General features: G+C 43.4%; 1 protein-coding gene across 1 annotated transcript in view; it reads right to left on the reverse strand.

Moving 5' to 3' along the window:
• Nucleotides 1-2,964: 2,964 nt before the first annotated feature.
• The window catches only part of PDE11A (phosphodiesterase 11A), a 425,341-nt gene continuing 408,003 nt past the window's right edge, over nt 2,965-20,302 (reverse strand). Inside the window, exon 20 of the mRNA XM_055398553.2 lies at nt 2,965-3,123. Coding sequence (XP_055254528.1) covers nt 2,965-3,123 — 159 coding nt within the window. The remainder of the gene's footprint in view (nt 3,124-20,302) is intronic.

Here is a 20,302-nt window from a genome sequence, read left to right on the forward strand (position 1 = left end):
TGGCAACCGTGCAGTGAAGCCAATAAAAAGGCAAGAAAATGAGAGGAAAACTGAACCTTAGTGGAAGCCGTAGGGTTTCTGCTATAAATTACGTTCCCCTTAGCAATATGCAGCATCAACATTCAGGATAGCCACAGTGCATGTAGCTGGCTGCAGTCTCCATCGGACCCTGGGTCTAGTTTTATCATAAAGCACATGCTTTAAAATTTTGCTCTAGCTACACTGGCATCTATCTTTCTGGGCTATTTATTTATTTATCGTTGGGGAGGATGACAGATGTAGGTTCATCTCTGCCTCACATGGACTGATTTTCAATTCCCGCTTGTGATCCGAACATGATATGACACGACAGCCGGAAACACCTGCAGTGCTTCTCGCTGCAGACACACAGCCAGGGTCTATCCCTGCTTCCACCCACCCTCTTTTCCTCACCTGAAAGAGGAAGACAGCCCAGCAGAAGCTATTTTCTTTTATAGCTGAGTGATTCAGAAAACTGGCTTAATAAAATCCATAAATCTGAACAACCTCCTCTTACCTGCTCTGCAGAGGCAATTTTTCCTGCACTTATTTTCTCCTCGAGTTTCTCCAGTCTTCCCCACAGAGACAGTGGTAAGATGGTAGCTGGGAACATTATTTTTTAGGGTTCCCACTCCTTCCTTCTCTCTTTTGTCAATCCCCTCCCTACTCAAGTATCTCTCTTTTCTAAGCAACTGATGACAGGACGTACCTTTTTTTTTTTTGATAACAAGTGCCATTTTTCCTTGTTTGGATTAATGTTCAGCTTCTCTCTGGCCGTCTCCCACCGCCTGCACTGGGCCCTGTATTTTCCTTGTTGGTCATTTTCCTTTGGTTCCCCTCCTCCTCTTCCCCCATTTGCCTGGTTTATAATTTTCTTTTCCTCCATTTCTGGTCACGTAGAATCTTTCTTCTTCCTCATGGTTACCTTGCTCTTCCCTTACTTCTGTTTTGGTTCCTTAATTTACTCATTCTTTAAACATTTCCCCAATGTCTACTACGTGCCAGGAAGACAATGTCCTGGGTGGAACTTGGCCCCTCTTTCTCTGAGTGAAGTTAATACTGACACTGACCAGCAACACAAGAACAGAAGTGGTTTTAAATTTTAGATTTGTTTGGAACTGGAATGGGCTTCAAGGTTCATCTGGTCCAGAGACTTTCAAATTCCTCAGAGGCCCTTTATGGGCCGCTAGGTATGTAATCAAAGAGATGAGGCTTCATGGGGCTCCCCCAACCCAGCTTCAAACAGAGGACTTGGACTTTTAGATGTTTTATGTCTTGGGGAGTCTTTGTAAGATTTATTTGAATGAAGAGTTCTAAGGTTAAGTTATGTTTTGAAAATAACTTCTTAGTGTAATCTCATTTGACAAATGAGGAAAAAGGAACAAGTTCAGTGATTTGTCTGAAGCCATCCAGTGAATAGTGCCAGAGCTAGGGTGCAAGTCTAGCTTCTAGCCTAGCATTATTTTGTTTTTTTCTTTTTTTTTTAATTGCACCTCATGGCATGCAGGATCTTAGTGCCTTTGTGGTGGAAGATTCTTAACTACTGGACCACCAGGAAAGTCCCACAGCGGGGACTTTGGATAGGGCATACCATGTCCTCAATCTGTCAGCTTTCAAATCTCTGCATCTGTTTAGTATAGCTTATTCTTATCTATGGGCGTCCCAAGTGGTGCTAGTAGTAAATAACCCCGCCTGCCACTGCAGGAGACATAAGAGACCCAAGTTTGATTCCTGGGTTGGAAAGATCCTCTGGAGGAGGGCATGGCAACCACTCCACTATTCTTGCCTGGGAATCCCATGGACAAAGGAGCCTGGTGGGCTACAGTCCTTAGGGTTGCAAAGAGTCAGTCTAAGCAACTTAGCATGCACGCATACTTCCTTTTATAAACCTCGATTTCTGTAGGATATTTGTTCACTGCCCAGACTATTATTTCTTAATCTTTCAAGCATTATATTTTATACTTAAGGAAAAATCCAAAATTGGGGAGCCCTCCATTTGGCTTTCAGTTGGCACTGGCAGTAACCTTAAACTTTATACTGAAACTTATCACTAGGAGACCTCAAGGTTGTCAATGATTATTCTCCACGGCTCTGCTGTGTCCTGTGAAATGTCTCACTGTTGGAAATAGTTCTGAATGTTCTCGTGTCACTTGTGGTAAATCCACCTATAGATTTTCTTTCATCCTGACTTTAATTAAAGTCTATCAATCCATTCCTGCTAGGAGAAGACTTGATCTACATTGAAGGTTGAATCTAAAACTGAAAAAAGGGACCACAATCCCAATGCAGTGTTACGAATCTTGTGTAAACACCAATCAGACAAACACATTTGCTATCTTCCTACTATGGACATTTTAGGGGAAACTGGGAATGGCTGGTTTTTGTAAGGATAATATAGGTGTCTCTTTTAGGTAGGCAATTCTGAAGGCTCTGATCTATCATTATGAAGCTTTAGGATTAAAAATAAGATATCTCCACAGAATACAAATTGGGATTCTAAGGACAGTCTGGCACAAAAGGGAGCTTGGGAGAGGAAGCAAAGGCAGGCATTGTTTGGCTTGTAACAAACAGAATAGCCATATACAAAATGAAGCAGTGCTAAAGATGCCTTCACTGTTCAGGGTTCCCTTAGCTCCGAGGGAGCAGGGCCAACCATCCTCAGGTCCTGGACCCACAGCTGCCCTCTGCCCAGAATCTTTGTCTCAGCCCAGAATCTTCGTGCTCATCAGGGAACGGTGAGGGTCCTGCGGTGTGCTTGTTGCCCCTTCTTCCTCCTCTGTCCCTTTTGCTGACTCCACACTGCCAGGTGAAAGTCCAGGCATGCTTCTCAGCACATCCCTGAGGTTTGATGTCTGTCTGAGCTTAAAGGAACTAAAGAATGGTGTGCGGCACGGAAGCCGGCTCCTCGGGGCGCAGTCATTTTGCAGCAGCGGCTGGCCTGAAGGGTTAGTTTCTGTCATCCCTGGTCTCCATGACGTTGGCAGAGGGGGCGGAGGCAGCCGAGGAGACAAGCAGCCTTTTCTGGTGCAACTCTTCCCACTTACTTCTGTTGGTGGCCACGGAATCCAACATCGGCTTCAGCTTTACATTGACCTTCACCAATGCCTACAATAAAACAAAGGCAGATGGGGGAGAGATGAACCAATCATGGCCATGACTTTCTAGCTTTCACTTGTGAGGAGAATGGAAATGGGCTGTAAGAAATGAAAATGATGATTATTTTGGTAAACATGAGCTATTTACAAGAAGCAAATATGCACTTAACATCACTGTATTGTATTAAAAGAACTTATAGAGAAAATGAAAAAATAAGACAGATGTCTGTGAACTGCTCCAGGGGGTGCCAGCCAATTTGATTATGATCCTGTTTTAAATTCACACCAGATAGGAAACAAAATATTCAGCTCACACATGTCTGCTAATATGTGTATCTTTGCCTGCTAAGGAGGGCTCTGGATCTCAGTAGACCAGGAACTGAAATTTTCACAAAAATAAACCTACCATTTGCTCCACCATAGATGATTCTGGGTGGATTCACCTGAATGAGAAAGGCCAGGTAAAGTCCTAAAATGAGAGGAGCTCATTTTTTAAAGCACAGGATCGGGGAACTGTGCTCAATGTACAGATCAACATGAGAACATGCATGCAAATAGACAAAAGAGAGAAGAAAAAGGCATGTGGAAGAGAGGGACAGATGGAGGGGTGGGGAGAAATGAGGGAGAGAAAATGTAGGGTGTGGCCAGAGGCTGACAGACCCCAAGGCTGAGAAAGGTCAGGATCCAGCCTCCTCACTGCAGGAGACCCTTTTAAATATCTGTTTTGCACTTTATTTTGTATCATTAGAAAAGAACAATGGTCCCCTATTCCCAAACAGTACAAACGTCCAGCCTCACAAATCTTGGATCACTGGGACAAAGCAATGAATAAAACAAGGATCATGGAACTGTGAGGGCTTAGCCCCTGGAAATGCCTTGGTCAGCATTCTGTGGCCACAGATTATACCCCTAGTCCCATGGAGACACCCTGCAGGTGTGTCCCATTCATTCACAAGGGAGACAAAATGTGACCATGTGACTAAACCGCCGCCATTGTAGGACACCTCCTGAAAAGCCTTCAAGCCTGACCAGTGGTTGGCAGGTGCCCCAGAGCGAAGTCCTCCAACAGGAAGAAGAGTTGTTTCTGTTGAGCATGGAATACCCTGATCATGACTGCAGTGTGTTAGGAAGACCTGAAGCATTCCCTAAATAACATTCCATTCTGGGGAGTTTCAGAGACACAAGTGTGATGTAACTAGATGTAAGTTAAGTGGGGGCTGGAAGTCCAGAAGTAATCAGGGCTCCTGCTGACCAGTGAGCACTGCACCCTGGCCTGGGTGGTGCCCCTTCACACTCACGTCCCCTAAACAGAGCGTATTATCGTGATATTTATCACACCAAGCAATGACGTCTAATTTGAAATTGGAATATTCATTATCCTATATGATAATAAATCACAGCAAAATAATAACTCAGGCAGTAATCAAAATCCCCTTTACATCATGAGGAAAATGCAGGTGCCTGTTTTCTGCTCCGTGCAGTGTTTTTATTCAGACAATAGTGTGAGAGAGGGCGACGAATGCCATGGTTTTCAGCATAGTTTGGCACTGGCTCCTCTTCGCTCTGATCAAGCCTTTTAATTAAACCGACCACTATAATTCCTATGGAAATTAGTGTTTATGTTATTTTCCTGCTACAAAAGCATTTCTCTAAACTTTTTTTTTTTTAATCCCAGGAGCACAAATTGGAATTTTTTTCTGCATGAAATGTAATTAAAAACTCATTTGATTACTATAGTTCTGGCTCTGTTTTACTTATTAAATTCCTGTAATCAGTTTTCTTTTATGAATCTGCTGGGAAATGATCTCAAAAGCAACACATTTTTCTCTTCCTTGGCAGGTTCCCGAGCATTTACTAAATTACATTCATAGCACCTGCCCATGATTCGAATTACTCCACCAATTTATTTCTAAAACTATTTAAATTTATTTGGCTTAGCCCCAAACAGATTGCTTTCTCTTATCTAGCTCTTTGTTCTCTGTCCTGCTTTCTTTGTGTTGAATATAAAATTTTTTGAGGGGGTGGTATGTATTTCTCAGTATTCCTTTTTCTCTTTATTTCATACTCCCCTTAAATACAGAATTGCCATACTGGAATATCATTTTCTTCTAGTTGGGTGCTGGTTCTAGGCAAAGGGAGCAAGAGCTTCATCTTGAAGAATAATTCTTACACTATAAATTTGTTACACATAAATGCAGTTAGCTGGGAGAATATGGAACTATTAGAGTATTAGGAAGGCAAGGTATGATCCACAGATTTAAATTCCACGGTTTACGGTGATTATGTGCAACGTACCATCAGCAAGAGAATTGCTCCCAGTATTTAGAAAGATACAGAACTTCTCATCAGCAAGTGATACCCGATAAATTCTGTGCAAATGCTACTGGTATCTGTCTTGTTTGACTAACTCTTCTCTTAGCGAAAGAGAAAAGGGACATGTCACCCGTCTGCTCACTCTCCATATACATGCAGAGGGATACTAAACGTTATGTGTGTGGTGTCATCCACCGTGGGATGCTGAGTCCCTTCTGTGACATCCCCTCGGTGTGACCTTTCAGTGTTTAGACATGTCCAGAGGTAGTAAACTCATGACCTCCCTGGGTGGGTGTGTCCAATTTCCTCTTCTTCCTGATTTTAGAACGTCATTCTTTCTACTGAGCTGAGATATGTATCCCTGTAACCAACCTAACGGTTCTAGTCCTCGGAGCGCTCTCCCTTTAAACCCAAATCTACTGAGCAAGGAGATCTAACCAGTGTTCACTGGAAGGACTGATGTTGAAGCTGAAACTCCAATATTTTGACCTCCTGATGCAAAGAGCTGACTCATTGGAAAAGACCCTGATGCTGGGAGGGATTGGGGGCAGGAGGAGAAGGGGACAACAGAGGATGAGATGGCTGGATGGCATCACCGACTTGATGGACATGTTTTTGGGTAGACTCTGGGAGTTGGTGATGGACAGGGAGGCCTGGTGTGCTTCGGTTCATGGGGTCACAAAGAGTCGGACACGACTGAGCAACTGAACTGAACTGAGCAGTAAACCAGTGACTCCTGTGCACCTCCAAGTGTAGGTTAGGGTTGATTCACTGACCTCAAAACCCAACTTGGGCTGGGTTATATATGGATATATATGGATATCCTGGGGGCTCCCAAGCCCACTTCAGCTCCCCTGCCCTGTCGGTGGCCCATCGCTGACAGGACCCTGTATACCCTGGGGACACAGCCCGAGGCATCTGGCCATCCAGGTGGCTGAGGGGCCTCACGTCCTTCCTGATTCCAGTCGTGCTCCACTCGTGAGCCCACTTGTGACCAACGCATATGTTTTATTCCATATTTTATGAATAAGTCATATATTCACTAGACATGTAGTCTAGTGAATACAGAGGGTCCAATATGTACAGTGTTAAACATCTCCCTTCACCCCCTGCCTCAGAGATTTAGTTTCTGTTACCAGTTTCTTGGGTATTCTTCAAGAAACATTTTATGCCTATGTCAGTATAAGTATGTATATTATGTACATATATGAAAAAAAGTGAAAGTGTTAGCCGCTCAGTCATGTCTAACTCTTTGTGACCCCATGGACTGTAGTCCGCCAGGTTCCTCTGTCCATGGATTCTCCAGCAAGAACACTGGAGTGGGTAGCCATTCTGTTCTTCAGGGGATGTGTGCTGGGGTTTTTTTTTTTTTTCATTACTTTAAACATTCCTCAGTTTTATTGCAGAGAAGGCAATGGCACCCCACTCCAGTACTCTTGCCTGGAAAATCCCATGGATGGAGGAGCCTGGTAGGCTGTGGTCCATGGGGTCGCCAAGAGTCGGACACCATTGAGCGACTTCACGATTAAGCGACTTCACTTTCACTTTTCACTTTCATGAATTGGAAAAGGAAATGGCAACCCACTCCAGTGTTCTTGCCTGGAGAATCCCAGGGACGGGGGAGAGTCGGACACGACTGAAGTGACTTAGCAGCAGCAGCAGTTTTATTGGGGAAAGCATTTAGGTTACTTAGAAATAACATGATCCTTTGAGGCTTGTCTTTAAGCTTCCCTTGGTGGGTCCGGAGCAAACTTTAGTCTAGGGCTAATTTGGCCCCATTACTAAGACCGTAATCTTCTGAGAACTGTGCCCAGAACATCATATATTTCAAGGTTTTTCTCTAAAATTCTGGGTGGTGGAAGCATGGACTGCTTCCCCGCCCGTGTGAACTCTGAGGATTACTCTGCTTGCTCCTTTTTGCTAGTGCTTTCCAGCCTCAGGAGTTTCCTCACGTGCAGGGAGCAAACAATGCGAAGACTCAAGGGGCCGCTGCAGCCCTCTGGAGCTGGCTCACGCAGCCGTCTCGTCTCTGCCACTCTTCCCGGAACGCTCACCTCGCTGGCCTCCCTCGACTCCCGACTCCCGATTCTGCCTCCTTGTCTCAGTGAGACCCCTGACTCTGCCTGGGTGCCCCTCCCTGTGCTGCGGCCTGGTCACTCCCCCCAGGGAATAAGCCGGGACACCTGGTGGGCCCATTTCATTTGTTCTCCTTTGTCACAAATCTGTATTATGCTGCTGCTGTTCACTTGCTGAAAACTTGTTTTATGTATTTTTCCGTTTGTTTTTGGTTTTCTGGTGTTTTATCCCCCCTATTATTATGGTCCAGCGGTGGAAGTCGCTATCATTGGTTTTAAACAACTCTGTCTTGGGTCCCAGCCCATGAGCTCCAAGGGAGAGTGGAAACAAGGCCTATATCTCCAGATCTCCAGCTCTGGGAACAGCAGCCCTCCTCCATTCTGCCCACAAAGCAGTGGCAGGAAGGCAAGGGAAGGTCAGGATGAGTAGGGTCAGGTCGTTCTGACCTGCTACAAAATCCTGCTGTAAAAACAACCCCAGAATGACCCCCTTGGGAAATGAATACAGTATTCTGTCTTACTACCATAATTCCTGAGACCGTGTTTGTACCAGCTGACTAAGCTGCTGGGAGGCAGATTTTGGCCTAGCTTTCGCTCTGCCACCAGGATCCACATCTGCCATCATCTGGAGGCAGATGCACTACATGGGGAGGAAGCCAACAGAAAGCTGTGCTCTTAGAAGAAGTCCCTACTCCTACATTCTTGCTGAAAAGGGGCAGAGAGGAGCCCCACCAAATTAAAGGCAGACTTCCTTTGAACCTGAAAAGGTCCAACTACATCATTAATACCTTTAAAAAAACTTTGAGGCAATTATCTGAGCTGGCTATTTATTTTTTTTAAAGGCCAAAGAGAGAAGACAGTTTTTACTTCCCATTGTTTACTCATATATTCCCAGGGTGTTGGCAATAAGAACTGTATTTTCTGATTTCCTCCATCCCCACCCTACTCAAGAGAAGTAATCAGAAACTAACAGATATTATGGCATGATAGAGAAAAGAGAAATTAAAATATTTTAAAAATACCAATTTTGGGGGGTAAAATTTAAAAATAGACTTGGAGTCCCTCTTAAATGTCTTGTTTGAGGCAATATCCTTGTAATGAAGATGTGATTACTTACAACCATGATCATTTAACTTCCTCAGTGAAAATGTCCAAAAGCCCACTTGGGGGTTGGCATTTTGAAATGGAAAGTCTTTGGTGGCATGACCAGCTGGTGTCATCTCTGCTCAAACCTTCAACAGGAGAAGCAAGAATGCATGCAAGTGGTGGCAGGTCCTGAAATTCTTTAGAATTCTTAAGACTGGCCAGTCACATGCGTAAAGAGCCTCTCCAAGAAACAAGAAGGCTTCGACTGAAGGTTTGTGAATTCAGAGAGAAGAGGCCAATTGTGCAGCAAATCCCAACTTTGAAATTAGTGAACTTTTGAACTGCTAATCTTTCCTGGTTCTCAAAGGTAAGGATTAATCCTGATTGCATCTGCTATATTCCTGAATTTTGCATGCCATGTTGCAATGATGTAGTTGCTAAGAATCCCATTTGGCTTGCCAGCCTTCTGCTCCTCCATCGTGTTGTAAAGGCCAGATCGTGAACTGATTGTCCTGAACTCAACTCATTGCCTTCCTGTGATCCCACCTCTGCTGCCACGGTTACTCCCTCGAGGAATGAAGTATTACCGTCTCCACCCCGCTGCTCAGCCCGGCAGTCTACAGATCATTCATGACATCTTTGTCTTCCCCCGCATCCAAATTATCACCAAGTCCTCTCAATCCTACTTCTAAAGTGACCCCGTGTGTCAGGCTAGTGCCATTTCAATCACCCAAGCTCAGGCGACCCTCAGCTTCTCCACTGCCTTAACCTCCTCAGCTCCTGCCTGGGCTCCCTGCTTCCCTTGGGTCCTGTCCAGTGAACTCTCACTGCAGCTATCCTGGTCAATCAAAACCTTACATCTGAGCTTGCTGCTCTCTACCCTGAACCTTTTGGTGGCTCCTATATGATATGAATGTGTTGCAAGATCCTACTAGAAAAGGAGAATTGTGGCATTAAAAAGTAATGAAATCCAGAAATTAAAAAAAAGAACCATAAAGCTGAATGGAAAATTTGCATTGTAGTATAAAACCGAATATTGAAACACTAAAATAATCCTGTTGAGTCTTCTAAAAAACCTGAAATGCACACCTTTTTGTGCATTTTACCATTTTTCTGAGTAAAAATATAAGCTAACTTCCACACGGTGTGTTTGGCAAGGGAGTAGCCGGAGTGTTAGTTACTACATGTGAGAGCAGATGGAGCTGGCTGTGGGGTCCAGATGGGAGGCAGCAAGCAGATCCCTCCAAAACCTCATTCCTTCCCTCCCCAGTTCAATAGCCTCTGAAACTCAAGGTTGTGTAAAAATTAATTTGCATTAAATTGCTTAAGATAATGTATTAACTACCACAGGAGGCTTCCAGCAGATTTTAAAACTTGCTTCGAAAAACAAATAATCAAACAATAATGGTGAACACAGAAGTGAACCAAGACTTTCTTGGATAAATGTTTTTAGACATTCACGTTAAATACCTTTAAAACAAACCTTTAGTATGTAATTGGCTCAGGCTGGAAAATTAATCATAATTGTTTATATATGTCACACATGGACCTTCTCCATGCACCATGTGCTGCTGGGTCTTCCCCAGGCTAGAACACGATGGAGTTTAAAAGGCTTCTGACTCCTTTGGGGAGGGAGTCATTTACTCCACCAGGGCTGTGGTATCTCTCTCAGAGATTGCTAGTTGCCTTTCCATAAGCATTTTAGCCTCCCTGCAGAGTGCATCATGAGGAACGCTGGGCTGGAAGAAGCACAAGCTGGAATCAAGATTGCCGGGAGAAATATTAATAACCTCAGATATGCAGATGACACCACCCTTATGGCAGAAAGTGAAGAGGAACTCAAAGGCCTCTTGATGAAAGTGAAAGAGGAGAGTGAAAAGGTTGGCTTGAAGCTCAACATTCAGAAAATGAAGATCATGGCATCTGGTCCCATCACTTCATGGGAAATAGATGGAAAAACAGTGGAAACAGTGTCAGACTTTATTTTTTTGGGCTCCAAAATCACTGCAGATGCTGATTGCAGCCATGAAATTAAAAGACGCTTGCTCCTTGGAAGGAAAGTTATGACCAACCTTGATAGTATATTAAAAAGCAGAGACATTACTTTGCCAACCAAGGTCCGTCTTGTCAAGGCAATGGTTTTTCCTGTGGTCATGTATGGATGTGAGAGTTGGACTGTGAAGAAAGCTGATCGCCAAAGAATCGATGCTTTTGAACTGTGGTGTTGGAGAAGACTCTTGAGAGTCCCTTATACTGCAAGGAGATCCAACCAGTCCATTCTAAAGGAGATCGATCCTGGATGTTCATTGGAGGGAATGATGCTAAAGCTGAAACTGCAATACTTTGGCCACCTCATGCGACGAGTTGACTCACTGGAAAAGACTCTGATGCTGGGAAGGGTTGGGGGCGGGAGGAGAAGGGGATGACGGAGAATGAGATGGCTGGATGACATCACCAACTCTGTGGACATGAGTTTGAGTGTACTCAGGGAGTTGGTGATGGACAGGGAGGCCTGGCGTGCTGTGATTCATGGGGTCACGGAGAGTCGGACACGACTGAGCGACTGACCTGACCTGACTCCTTGGAAGGAAAGTTATGACCCGCCTAGATAGCATATTAAAAAGCAGAGACATTACTTTGCCAACCAAGGTCCGTCTAGTCAAGGCTATGGTTTTTCCCGTGGTCATGTATGAATGTGAGAGTTGGACTGTGAAGAAAGCTGATCACTGAAGAATTGATGCTTTTGAACTGTGGTGCTGGAGAAGACTCTTGAGAGTCCCTTGGACTCCTAGGAGATCCAACCAGTCCATTCTAAAGGAGATCAATCCTGGGTGTTCATTGGAAGGACTGATGCTAAAGCTGAAACTCCAATACTTTGGCCACCTCATGCGACGAGTTGACCCACTGGAAAAGACTCTGATGCTAGGAGGGATTGGGGGTAGGAGGAGAAGGGGACGACCGAGAATGAGATGGCTGGATGGCATCACCGACTCGATGGACATGAGTTTGAGTGAACTCCGGGAGTTGGTGATGGACAGGGAGGCCTGGCGTGCTGTGGTTCATGGGGTCGCAAAGAGTCAGACACGACTGAGCGACTGAACTGAACTGAACTGAAGCTTAGGGACTTCTCTGGTTGGTCAGTGGTAAAGAATCTGCTGCCAATATAGGAGACTCAAGTTTGATCCCTGGGTTGGGTAGCTTCCCTGAAGAAGGAAAGGGCAACTCATTCCAGTAGTCCTGCTTGGAAAATCCCATGGACAGAGGAGCGTAGCAGCTACAGTCCACGGGTCATAAAAGAGTCAGACATGACTTAGCAACTAAAAAGTAACAACAAAGCTTAGGAATGGCCAGGGAGGAGCAAGAAGAATTTAGAAAAAAAGCTTCTGAGAAGACTCTGAGAGTACATTCATTCGGAAGGTGCATCCTTTTGTCCTTGTCCCTCTCTCCTTCTTGCTGCTGGAATATTAAAATGATGGTTAGAGCTACAGTGACCATCTTGTGACCATGAGGCAATCTTGAGTATGGCAGCCATGTCCTAAGGGAAGGGCCTGGGTCTCTGACTGTTATGGAACTGCCATATCATAGAAACCTAGAATTGACTTATTTGGATTATTATTATCAGAGAGAAAAGTAAATTTCTATTTTGTTAAAGCTATTATGATTTCAGATGGTGACTGCAGCTATAAAATTAAAAGATGCTTGCTTTTTGGAAGAAAAGCTATGACCAACCTAGACAGCATATTAAAAAACAGAGACATTACTTTGCCCACAAAGGTCCATCTAGTCAAAGCTATGGTTTTTCTAGTAGTATGGTTTTTCTAGTATGGATGTGAGAGTTGTACTATAAAGAAAGCTGAGTGCTGATTGATGCTTTTGAACTGTGGTGTTAGAGAAGGCTCTTAACAGTCCCTTGGACTGCAAGGAGATCCACTCAGTCCATCCTAAAGGAAATTAGTCCTGAATATTCATTGGAAGGCCTGATGCTGAAGCTGAAACTCCAATACTTTGGCCACCTGATGCGAAGAACTGACTCAATGGAAAAGACCCTGATGCTGGGAAAGATTGAGGGCAGGAGGAGAAGGGGACGACAGAAGATGAGATGATTGGATGGTATCACTGACTCGATGGGCATGAGTCTGAGTAAGCTCTGGGAGCTGGTGATGGGCGGGAAGCCTGGAGTACTGCAGTCCATGGGATTCACAAAGAGTCGGGCACGACTGAGCGGCTGAACTGAACTGAATTGTGATTTCAGATCTCTGTTACATGCAGTTCCTGATTGAGGGGACTGATGTCAGGATGTAGGTCTCTGTTTTATGGCTACCTGTGTAGGTGTCAGAAGGTTCTAATATTGATACTTGGACACATTGATCTTTGCATCGAGGAGTTGTGAGATGAGTGTTTTGGCAGTGGGTTGTCAGTGAACTGTAGTCAGCAGCAGAGGCTAGATACTGTCCGCTTAACCCTGCCTTGGGCAAGTTCACGCCATGTACTCTGAGTAGGCACTTCATTCAGGCCTGACCAGCACCAGTGATTGATGTAGAGATGTGGATCGGATGTGACCTAAGCTAAGAAAATCAAAGGTCTTGCAAGGTTTCCCCTGGAACTACTGGACATGAGCTTTTCTTTTCCTTCTTTCTTTCGGTGTGATAATACCTAGAATGAACATGTGACCTTACTGCTGCCAGGATGTGCGAGGAAAGCTTGGCTGAGAATGAAGGCAAAACATACCTAGCTAGAGGCAGAGAAATGGGGGTATCTGTCTTATGACGGCCTTTGAATCCTCTGGATCTATCCACATGCTGCCCAGTCAGCTGTACTGCTAAGCTTCCCGGCTGCTTAAACCAGCAAATTCCCATTTCTGCTCAAACTCATTTGAGGGAGTTCCTGAGCTCCAAAATCTGGGTCTTTAGCTGTTGTCCCTTATTGTTCTCTGTCACCTGCAGGAACTACTTGAGGTTGAAATCCCCTACTAGACTTTGAACTGGTGGCTGCCATAAGGGAGTCTCAATTTTCCCAACATAAAAAGTTGCTGCTGGGCTTCCCTAGAGGTCCAGGTGGTTAAGAATCCACCTTGCAATGCAAGAGACACTGGTTCGACCCCTGGTCAGGGAAGATCCCATATGCTGCAGGGCAACTAAGCCCGTGAGCCACAACTACTGAGCCGGCGCTCTGGAGCTGGTGAGCTGCAACTGCTGAGCCCACATGTGGCAACTGCTGAAGCCCGTGTGCCTAGAGCCCAAGCTGCACAGGAAGAGAAACCACAGCAACGAGAAGCCTGCACATGGCGACTGGAGAGCAGACACCACTCTCTGCAACTCGAAAAAGCCTGCGCGCAGCAATGAAGACCCAGCACAGCCAAAAATAAATATTTTTAAAAAGTTGCTGCTAATACTCAAGGGTCAGCCTTCTCCACCCAAGTTCATTAGAGTCAGGGACCAGCTAGCACTTATCTCCCTTCTCCTTGAACCACTAGTCTGCCAAATAGACTCTTTAAAAGGTTTTAAAGGTTGCTAGGTCTTAATATCCCATGCTATGGGGACTCAGAAGACACCAGCAGAGACTGCCAACTCCCCTAGTGGCGAGTCAGCAGACCTATGGGATTTCGCCTTTCAAGGAAAGAGCGCTTAAAGGTCTGACTTGGGGTGACTTGGCATTCATTTAGCCTGGAATGTTCCTAATGATCAGGTGAACTCAGACAGGGAAAACAGCAACTAGCTGTTACTTTCTCCTTAGTAGTAGTTCTGTATTACTCCACGTTTATCACATCAGGTGAGATTCTCTTTCTCAGCTGAGAAAACTCTTTTTTGATATGTGATCTTAACTTGGCAGATCCCTTACAGCAGTAACAGCTGTAGGATCTATTCAGCAATAGCGGATTGTCTGTGTCTGATTTTTGCAAGTGCCAAAAATTACTGCCAGAGCTTTCTGTTTCGTTAGTGATATTTGAGAACTTAAAATCTAAATAATGTCAGAGAGTTACCCAGATAGGAATCGTAAGTAAAGACGATAAAGCCACAGGGGTAATACTTGGTTTGAGGAGGGCAAGCAAGTTCATTTGAATCCAGTGTAAGAATGAGGCAGATCTATACTTGGAATCCTAAGGGCACAGTCTAGCTCAGTTATAACACTGATGTTTGTAGCATCAATGTCTAATCTCCTGAAAGCTAATCACAGTACTAGTAATAACTTAGAATAAGATCATTTTCTTTCCGAGGTTTGAAGCAGATTAGTAGTGCCTGTAAAAGAGAAAATACTCGATTGCAATTTTCTCTCCCTCTTTTCTTTCTCTTTCCATTTCCTTCTTAATCTCTCAGAGGTTACTTGTTTCACTTTTATTTTATTTATATGCTCAAGAGATTCCTTTGTGGAAAATTGATATTTATAAATTACATTAACATTAGGAATTAATGAGGCAGGAATTTAGTCTCTTTGGATTAATAGCATTGTTATTTCCACAATAGAGGGCAAGCATCTTAAACTCAAATGTCTACCCAACCAGGCCAGGAAAGTTAATGAATGAAATAGGCTGGGAGATACAGCTGGGAGAGGTGGGGCCTGTGGCAAATGGAACATGTTACACTTAAACAGTGTTCAATCGAATGAAACAGGGCTGGGTCTGTTTTGAGGCCACCCACTTGCTCTCGGTGACAGCGAGTAAAACACATCTTGCCAAAGGGAACTAATAACTTCTGAGCACTGAATGTGTCCTGTGTTCCAGGTGCCACCCTAGGGCCTCTCCAGATGTGAGCTCATTAAACCTCACGACAATGCAGAGATGGGTGTTGTTGACCCTGTTTTGACAGATAAAGGAATCTGAGATTGGGGGAAATCGACTGAAAAAGGTCAGAGTTTACATGGGTAAGTGTACAGCAGGGCTCGAATGTCATGCAGGCTGAGGACAGAGCTATGGAGTCTTCCCTGAGGGATCTCAACTAGGATGCTGGTGACAACTTGTCTCACACTTGACTGCAGCGTCTGGACTGTGCAGCAACTTTTCTGTTCTAGTGTCCTCAGCACTGTTTGGGGACAAAGTCACAGGAGGGAAGTGGCCTCACTAAGGAATGAAAAAGCACCACTTCCCAAACATTAGATGTAGACAGTGAGTCTTTTATCTGTGACTTGTCTACTCGAGCTTACCCTGGGAAAATACAATGAGGGTTTTAAGTAGTAAATCACAGGAGAGCCTAAACTGCTTCTTCTGTTATAATGAGCCCCTCTAGGAGACTGTCCCAGGTTACCCTGTTGGTTGGGTTTTCAGAGCACATTGGTAGCTAATCAATCATGTTCATTGTGTAGGCAACATCTGGACTTGCAAGGAATAAGCTGCTGACCCAGAAGCCATAGGCTTTGATGAATGGGGCCTCATGTAAGAGGTGGTTGGAACATGTAAGTAAAACACAGCCACATGGTAACAATCTCCCTCTCCATTCACCAAAATGTTTCCTGGTAAAACTGTGCCACTTGAGATGCCATAGACATATATATCATCTATTGTTTTTGAAAATTTCAATGTGTAAAAAGAACCATTTAAAAAATTCAGTTTGTTGAGCTGCAAGCATTTGTTTACTATGTACTTTTTGTATACTTCTCACAAGCCTTGGCGAGAGGGCAATGGCAACCCACTCCAGTACTCTTGACTGGAGAATCCCAGGGATGGGGGAGCCTGGTGGGTTGCAGTCCATGGGGTCGCTAAGAGTCGGACACGACTGAGTGTCTTCACTTTCACTTTTCACTTTCATGCATTGGAGAAGGAAATGGCAACCCACTCCAGTGTTCTTGCGTGGAGAATCCCAGGGATGGCGGAGCCTGGTGGGCTGCTGTCTATGGGGTCGCACAGAGTCGGACACGACTGAAGCGACTTAGCAGCAGCAGCAGCACAAGCCTTGGGCTCAAGGTTCTCCAAACATAATGGCTAGGGTGCCTGTGTGGGAGAGGGTTGTTGTTTGGTTGCTCAGTGGTGTCCAGCTCTTTGTGACCCCATGGACTGCAGCACGCCAGGCTTCCCTGTCTTCTACTATTTCCTGGAGTTTGCTCAAATTTATGTCCATTGAGTCAGAGAGGGTTGTAAAAATGTGGAGTTCCTTGCTTTTAGTGTGAATGGTGTTCTGAGTAAACTACTAAGGTACCTCCAAGAATGGATTCTATAATACCCCATTAACACCTGCTCCTCTGTTTTTTACCTGATATTTGTATTAATGAACTGCTTGGTGAGTGCCGGGGAAATCTCATGATGCCTGAGCATTTCTTGTGAGTTTAAAGGTGGTCCTCAGGTCAGTACCAACCAGGGCTTAGATCTGAGACAGGGAGGGAGCCATCAAAGACTGTGCATCCCACTGCCTTAGATCAATAGAGAACCAGAACCAAAGTATCCACGAGGGATGCTTGTCTTTAGATGAACATCCTTGGAGACAAAAATCCTCTATTATTTTAGTGGTCTCTTTCCATATGGCAAGAGAAACTACTTTTTCTAAAGTTTACAGCATAATAAATAAAGATTAGGGGGAGAAAGAATAAGAAGACAAAGGATATTTTACACATTCCACTGGTGTATTTTGTCCATAGAAATGTCCACAGCTGGCATTTTGTCAAAAGAAAGGGTCACCTTTAAGATCTGAGGGAAGAGACGCTATTGTGGCTTCTTTATTATATTGCTAACTCTCCCCCAAACTAAGATATGGGGAAAGTTTATATGTGTGGGGACAGCAGGACCAATACTCTGAATATTTTTAAAGTAAATTTTGAAGTTTGGTTTAAAGAAGAGAATATTAGAATATTATGAACAAAAACGTCCTAATAGGCACCGTTTTTCATCTTTTCAATGTTGGGAAGTTTTGCATTCATTTAACTTTCAGCTATTGATCATTTTTCCCAAAAAAGAGACAAACTAGATCTGTTTTTGAACTAAATTACAGAGCTTATATGGAAAAATAAGCAAGAATACTTAGAAACTACTGAAAGAGTAACGGGGAAGGTGAAACTAGGCTTATCATTAAAATATATTCTAGGGACTTCCTCGGTGACTCAGTGATGGAGAATCCATCTGCCAGTGCGAGAAACACGGGTTCCATCCCTGGTCCAGGAGGATCCCAGATACCAAAGAACAACTAAACGGATAAGTTCCAGCTACTGAGTCTGTGTTGTAGAGCCCGGGAACTGCAACTACTGAGCTCACTTGCCGCAACTCTGAAGCCCTCATTCCCTAGAGCCCGTGCCTCACAGCAAGAGAAGCCGATGCAATAAGAAACCCTCACAGCACAGCTAGAGAGTAGCCCCGCAGCAGTGAAGAGCCAGCACAGCCAAAAATAAATAAATAAAATATTATATATATATTCTCTAAAGCAATATTCATTAAAACAGTATGACTAGGCAGAGAGAGTAATAGAACAGAAGAGTTAAACTAGAATTGTTTAAGGGAATTTGGTATATGATGAAGGTGACCTTTTAAATCATAAGGAAAAAGATTAGTAAACAACCGATGGGAAAACTGGGTAGCCATCTAAAAACTTTATATCCAACACAATAAAGTAAAACCAGATGGGTCACAGACATAATATAAAAAATGAAACCATAAAGTACTGAACGAAGTTCTGAGAATTTAAAGAATTTCTAATTTTGGAACGGGAAAGTCATGATCTGTATGACAAAATCTAGAAGTCATAAGAGACAAGTTTGACTACATAAAATCAATGTATTTCTATATGTCATAAACAAAGTGAAAAGATAAATGACAACCTGGCAGGGGGGGGGGAATTGCCAGTTTTGCTACAGATGAACGTCTATTTCTTTAATATACAGTAAGCTCCTACAAATAAATAAGAAAAGACCACCAGCCCAATCGAAAAAAAGGCAAAATGTGGAGAGTTTACAGAAAAAAATACAATTACTCCTAAGTAAATAAACCCATACTAAAAATATGATCAAACTCATTTATGGTATGGAAAATACACATTAAAACTATAATGAGATACATTTTGCACCATCATATTGGCAACATTCATGAAGTTTGATAATAGCTTGTCTTGGTAAGAGTATAGAGGAAGAGGCACCTCCTCCATTGCTGATGGAAATATAAATTGATTCCATATGATCCAGCAATCACACTCCTGGGCATACACACTGAGGAAACCAGAATTGAAAGAGACACATGTACTCCAATGTTCATCGCAGCACTGTTTATAATAGCCAGGACATGGAAGCAACCTAGATGTCCATTTGCAGACAAATGGATAAGAAAGCTTCGGTACATATACACAATGGAGTATTACTTAGCCATTAAAAAGAATGCATTTGAATCAGTTCTAATGAGGTGGATGAAACTAGAGCCTAGAAAGATGCAAATGATAACCCTGTATACGAGACAGCAAAAGAGACACAGATGTATAGAACAGTCTTTGGGACTCTGTGGGAGAGGGTGAGGGTGGGATGGTTTGGGAGAATGGCATTGAAACATGTATGTTGTCATATGTGAAATGAATCACCAGTTCAGGGTCGATTCATGTTACAGGATGCTCGGGGCTGGCATGCGGGGATGACCCAGAGGGAGGATAAGGGGAGGGGGGAGGTGGGAGGGGGGTTCAGGAAGGGGAACTCATGTACACCCGGGGCAGATTCATGTCAATGTATGGCAAAACCAACCAATATAATATTATAAAATAAAAAAAAATTAAATAAATTGATTCCAACTCCACAGAAAGTTGGCAATATCTATCAAAATTCCAAATGCCCATATGCCAAGTGCCCAGTTATTCCACGTCTAGATATTTATTTTACAAATAAAGTATGAAGATGATGCATTTACAAGGATATTTATAGCACTCTGTTAATAATAGCAAATTATTAGAAACAACATCAGTGTTCAGAAATAATAGTTATTGATTAAATAACTCATTTTACATCTTTAAAATCTGATATTCTGCAGCCATCAAAACTAATGAGATAGCTGCTGTCTGGACATGAAAAAGGAGTAATCTCAAAAATATATTAAGTGTAAAAAAATAAGGTATGGAGCAGGATAGACATTCATACATGTGTATGTGTATATCTGTATGTGTATTATACACCGACTATATCTGAATAAAAGAAAAAGCTAAAAAAACACTATATTTCTGCTTCTACATAGATTGTCTTTGGATGAAATTGGGTAACAGTGGTTGCCCTGAGGGAGAAGACCTGGTTGACCAGGGGACAGAAGTGTGAGGGAGAACCTCTTCTCTCTTTTTGTGGCTTTTGAATTTTGTTCACTGGGCATGTATCAACTATTTAACACTAAAATATTTAAAAGTTTAACATGCACTGGTAATAGAATTAGCAACCTTTGATCATGCATTAGAATTACTCAATAGCAAGTCATTTCATTGTTCATAAAGCTCAGGAGTACAGGATAAAAAAGAGAAATACTTATTTCATAAAGATCAAAATAATTTAGGGCTTTGCTACCATAATTCAACAATCATCTCAGTACCTTAATGCACAGCATGCTAATGTTGTGTGTAAGCCTCCCTCTCTCTCCCCCATCCACATTTCAATAAGGGCCAACTACTCATTGATTCTAAACATTTCCTCTGAAAAGCGATCAATGTCCCCTGCCTGGCCATTAAATGGATTTTGAAAAACTCTTCAACCCGTATCAGTCTCATATCCTTATTTAGTTCCTCAAATTTGCCCTCAGCTGGGAATTGTGCAGGCGACTGTGATTCTGTTGTGTTCACCACTCAT

The sequence above is a fragment of the Moschus berezovskii genome, chromosome 2 (assembly GCF_049115385.1).
Source record: "Moschus berezovskii isolate FMDL1 chromosome 2, NW_MosBer_1.0, whole genome shotgun sequence".
Taxonomy (NCBI): Eukaryota; Metazoa; Chordata; class Mammalia; order Artiodactyla; family Moschidae; genus Moschus; species Moschus berezovskii.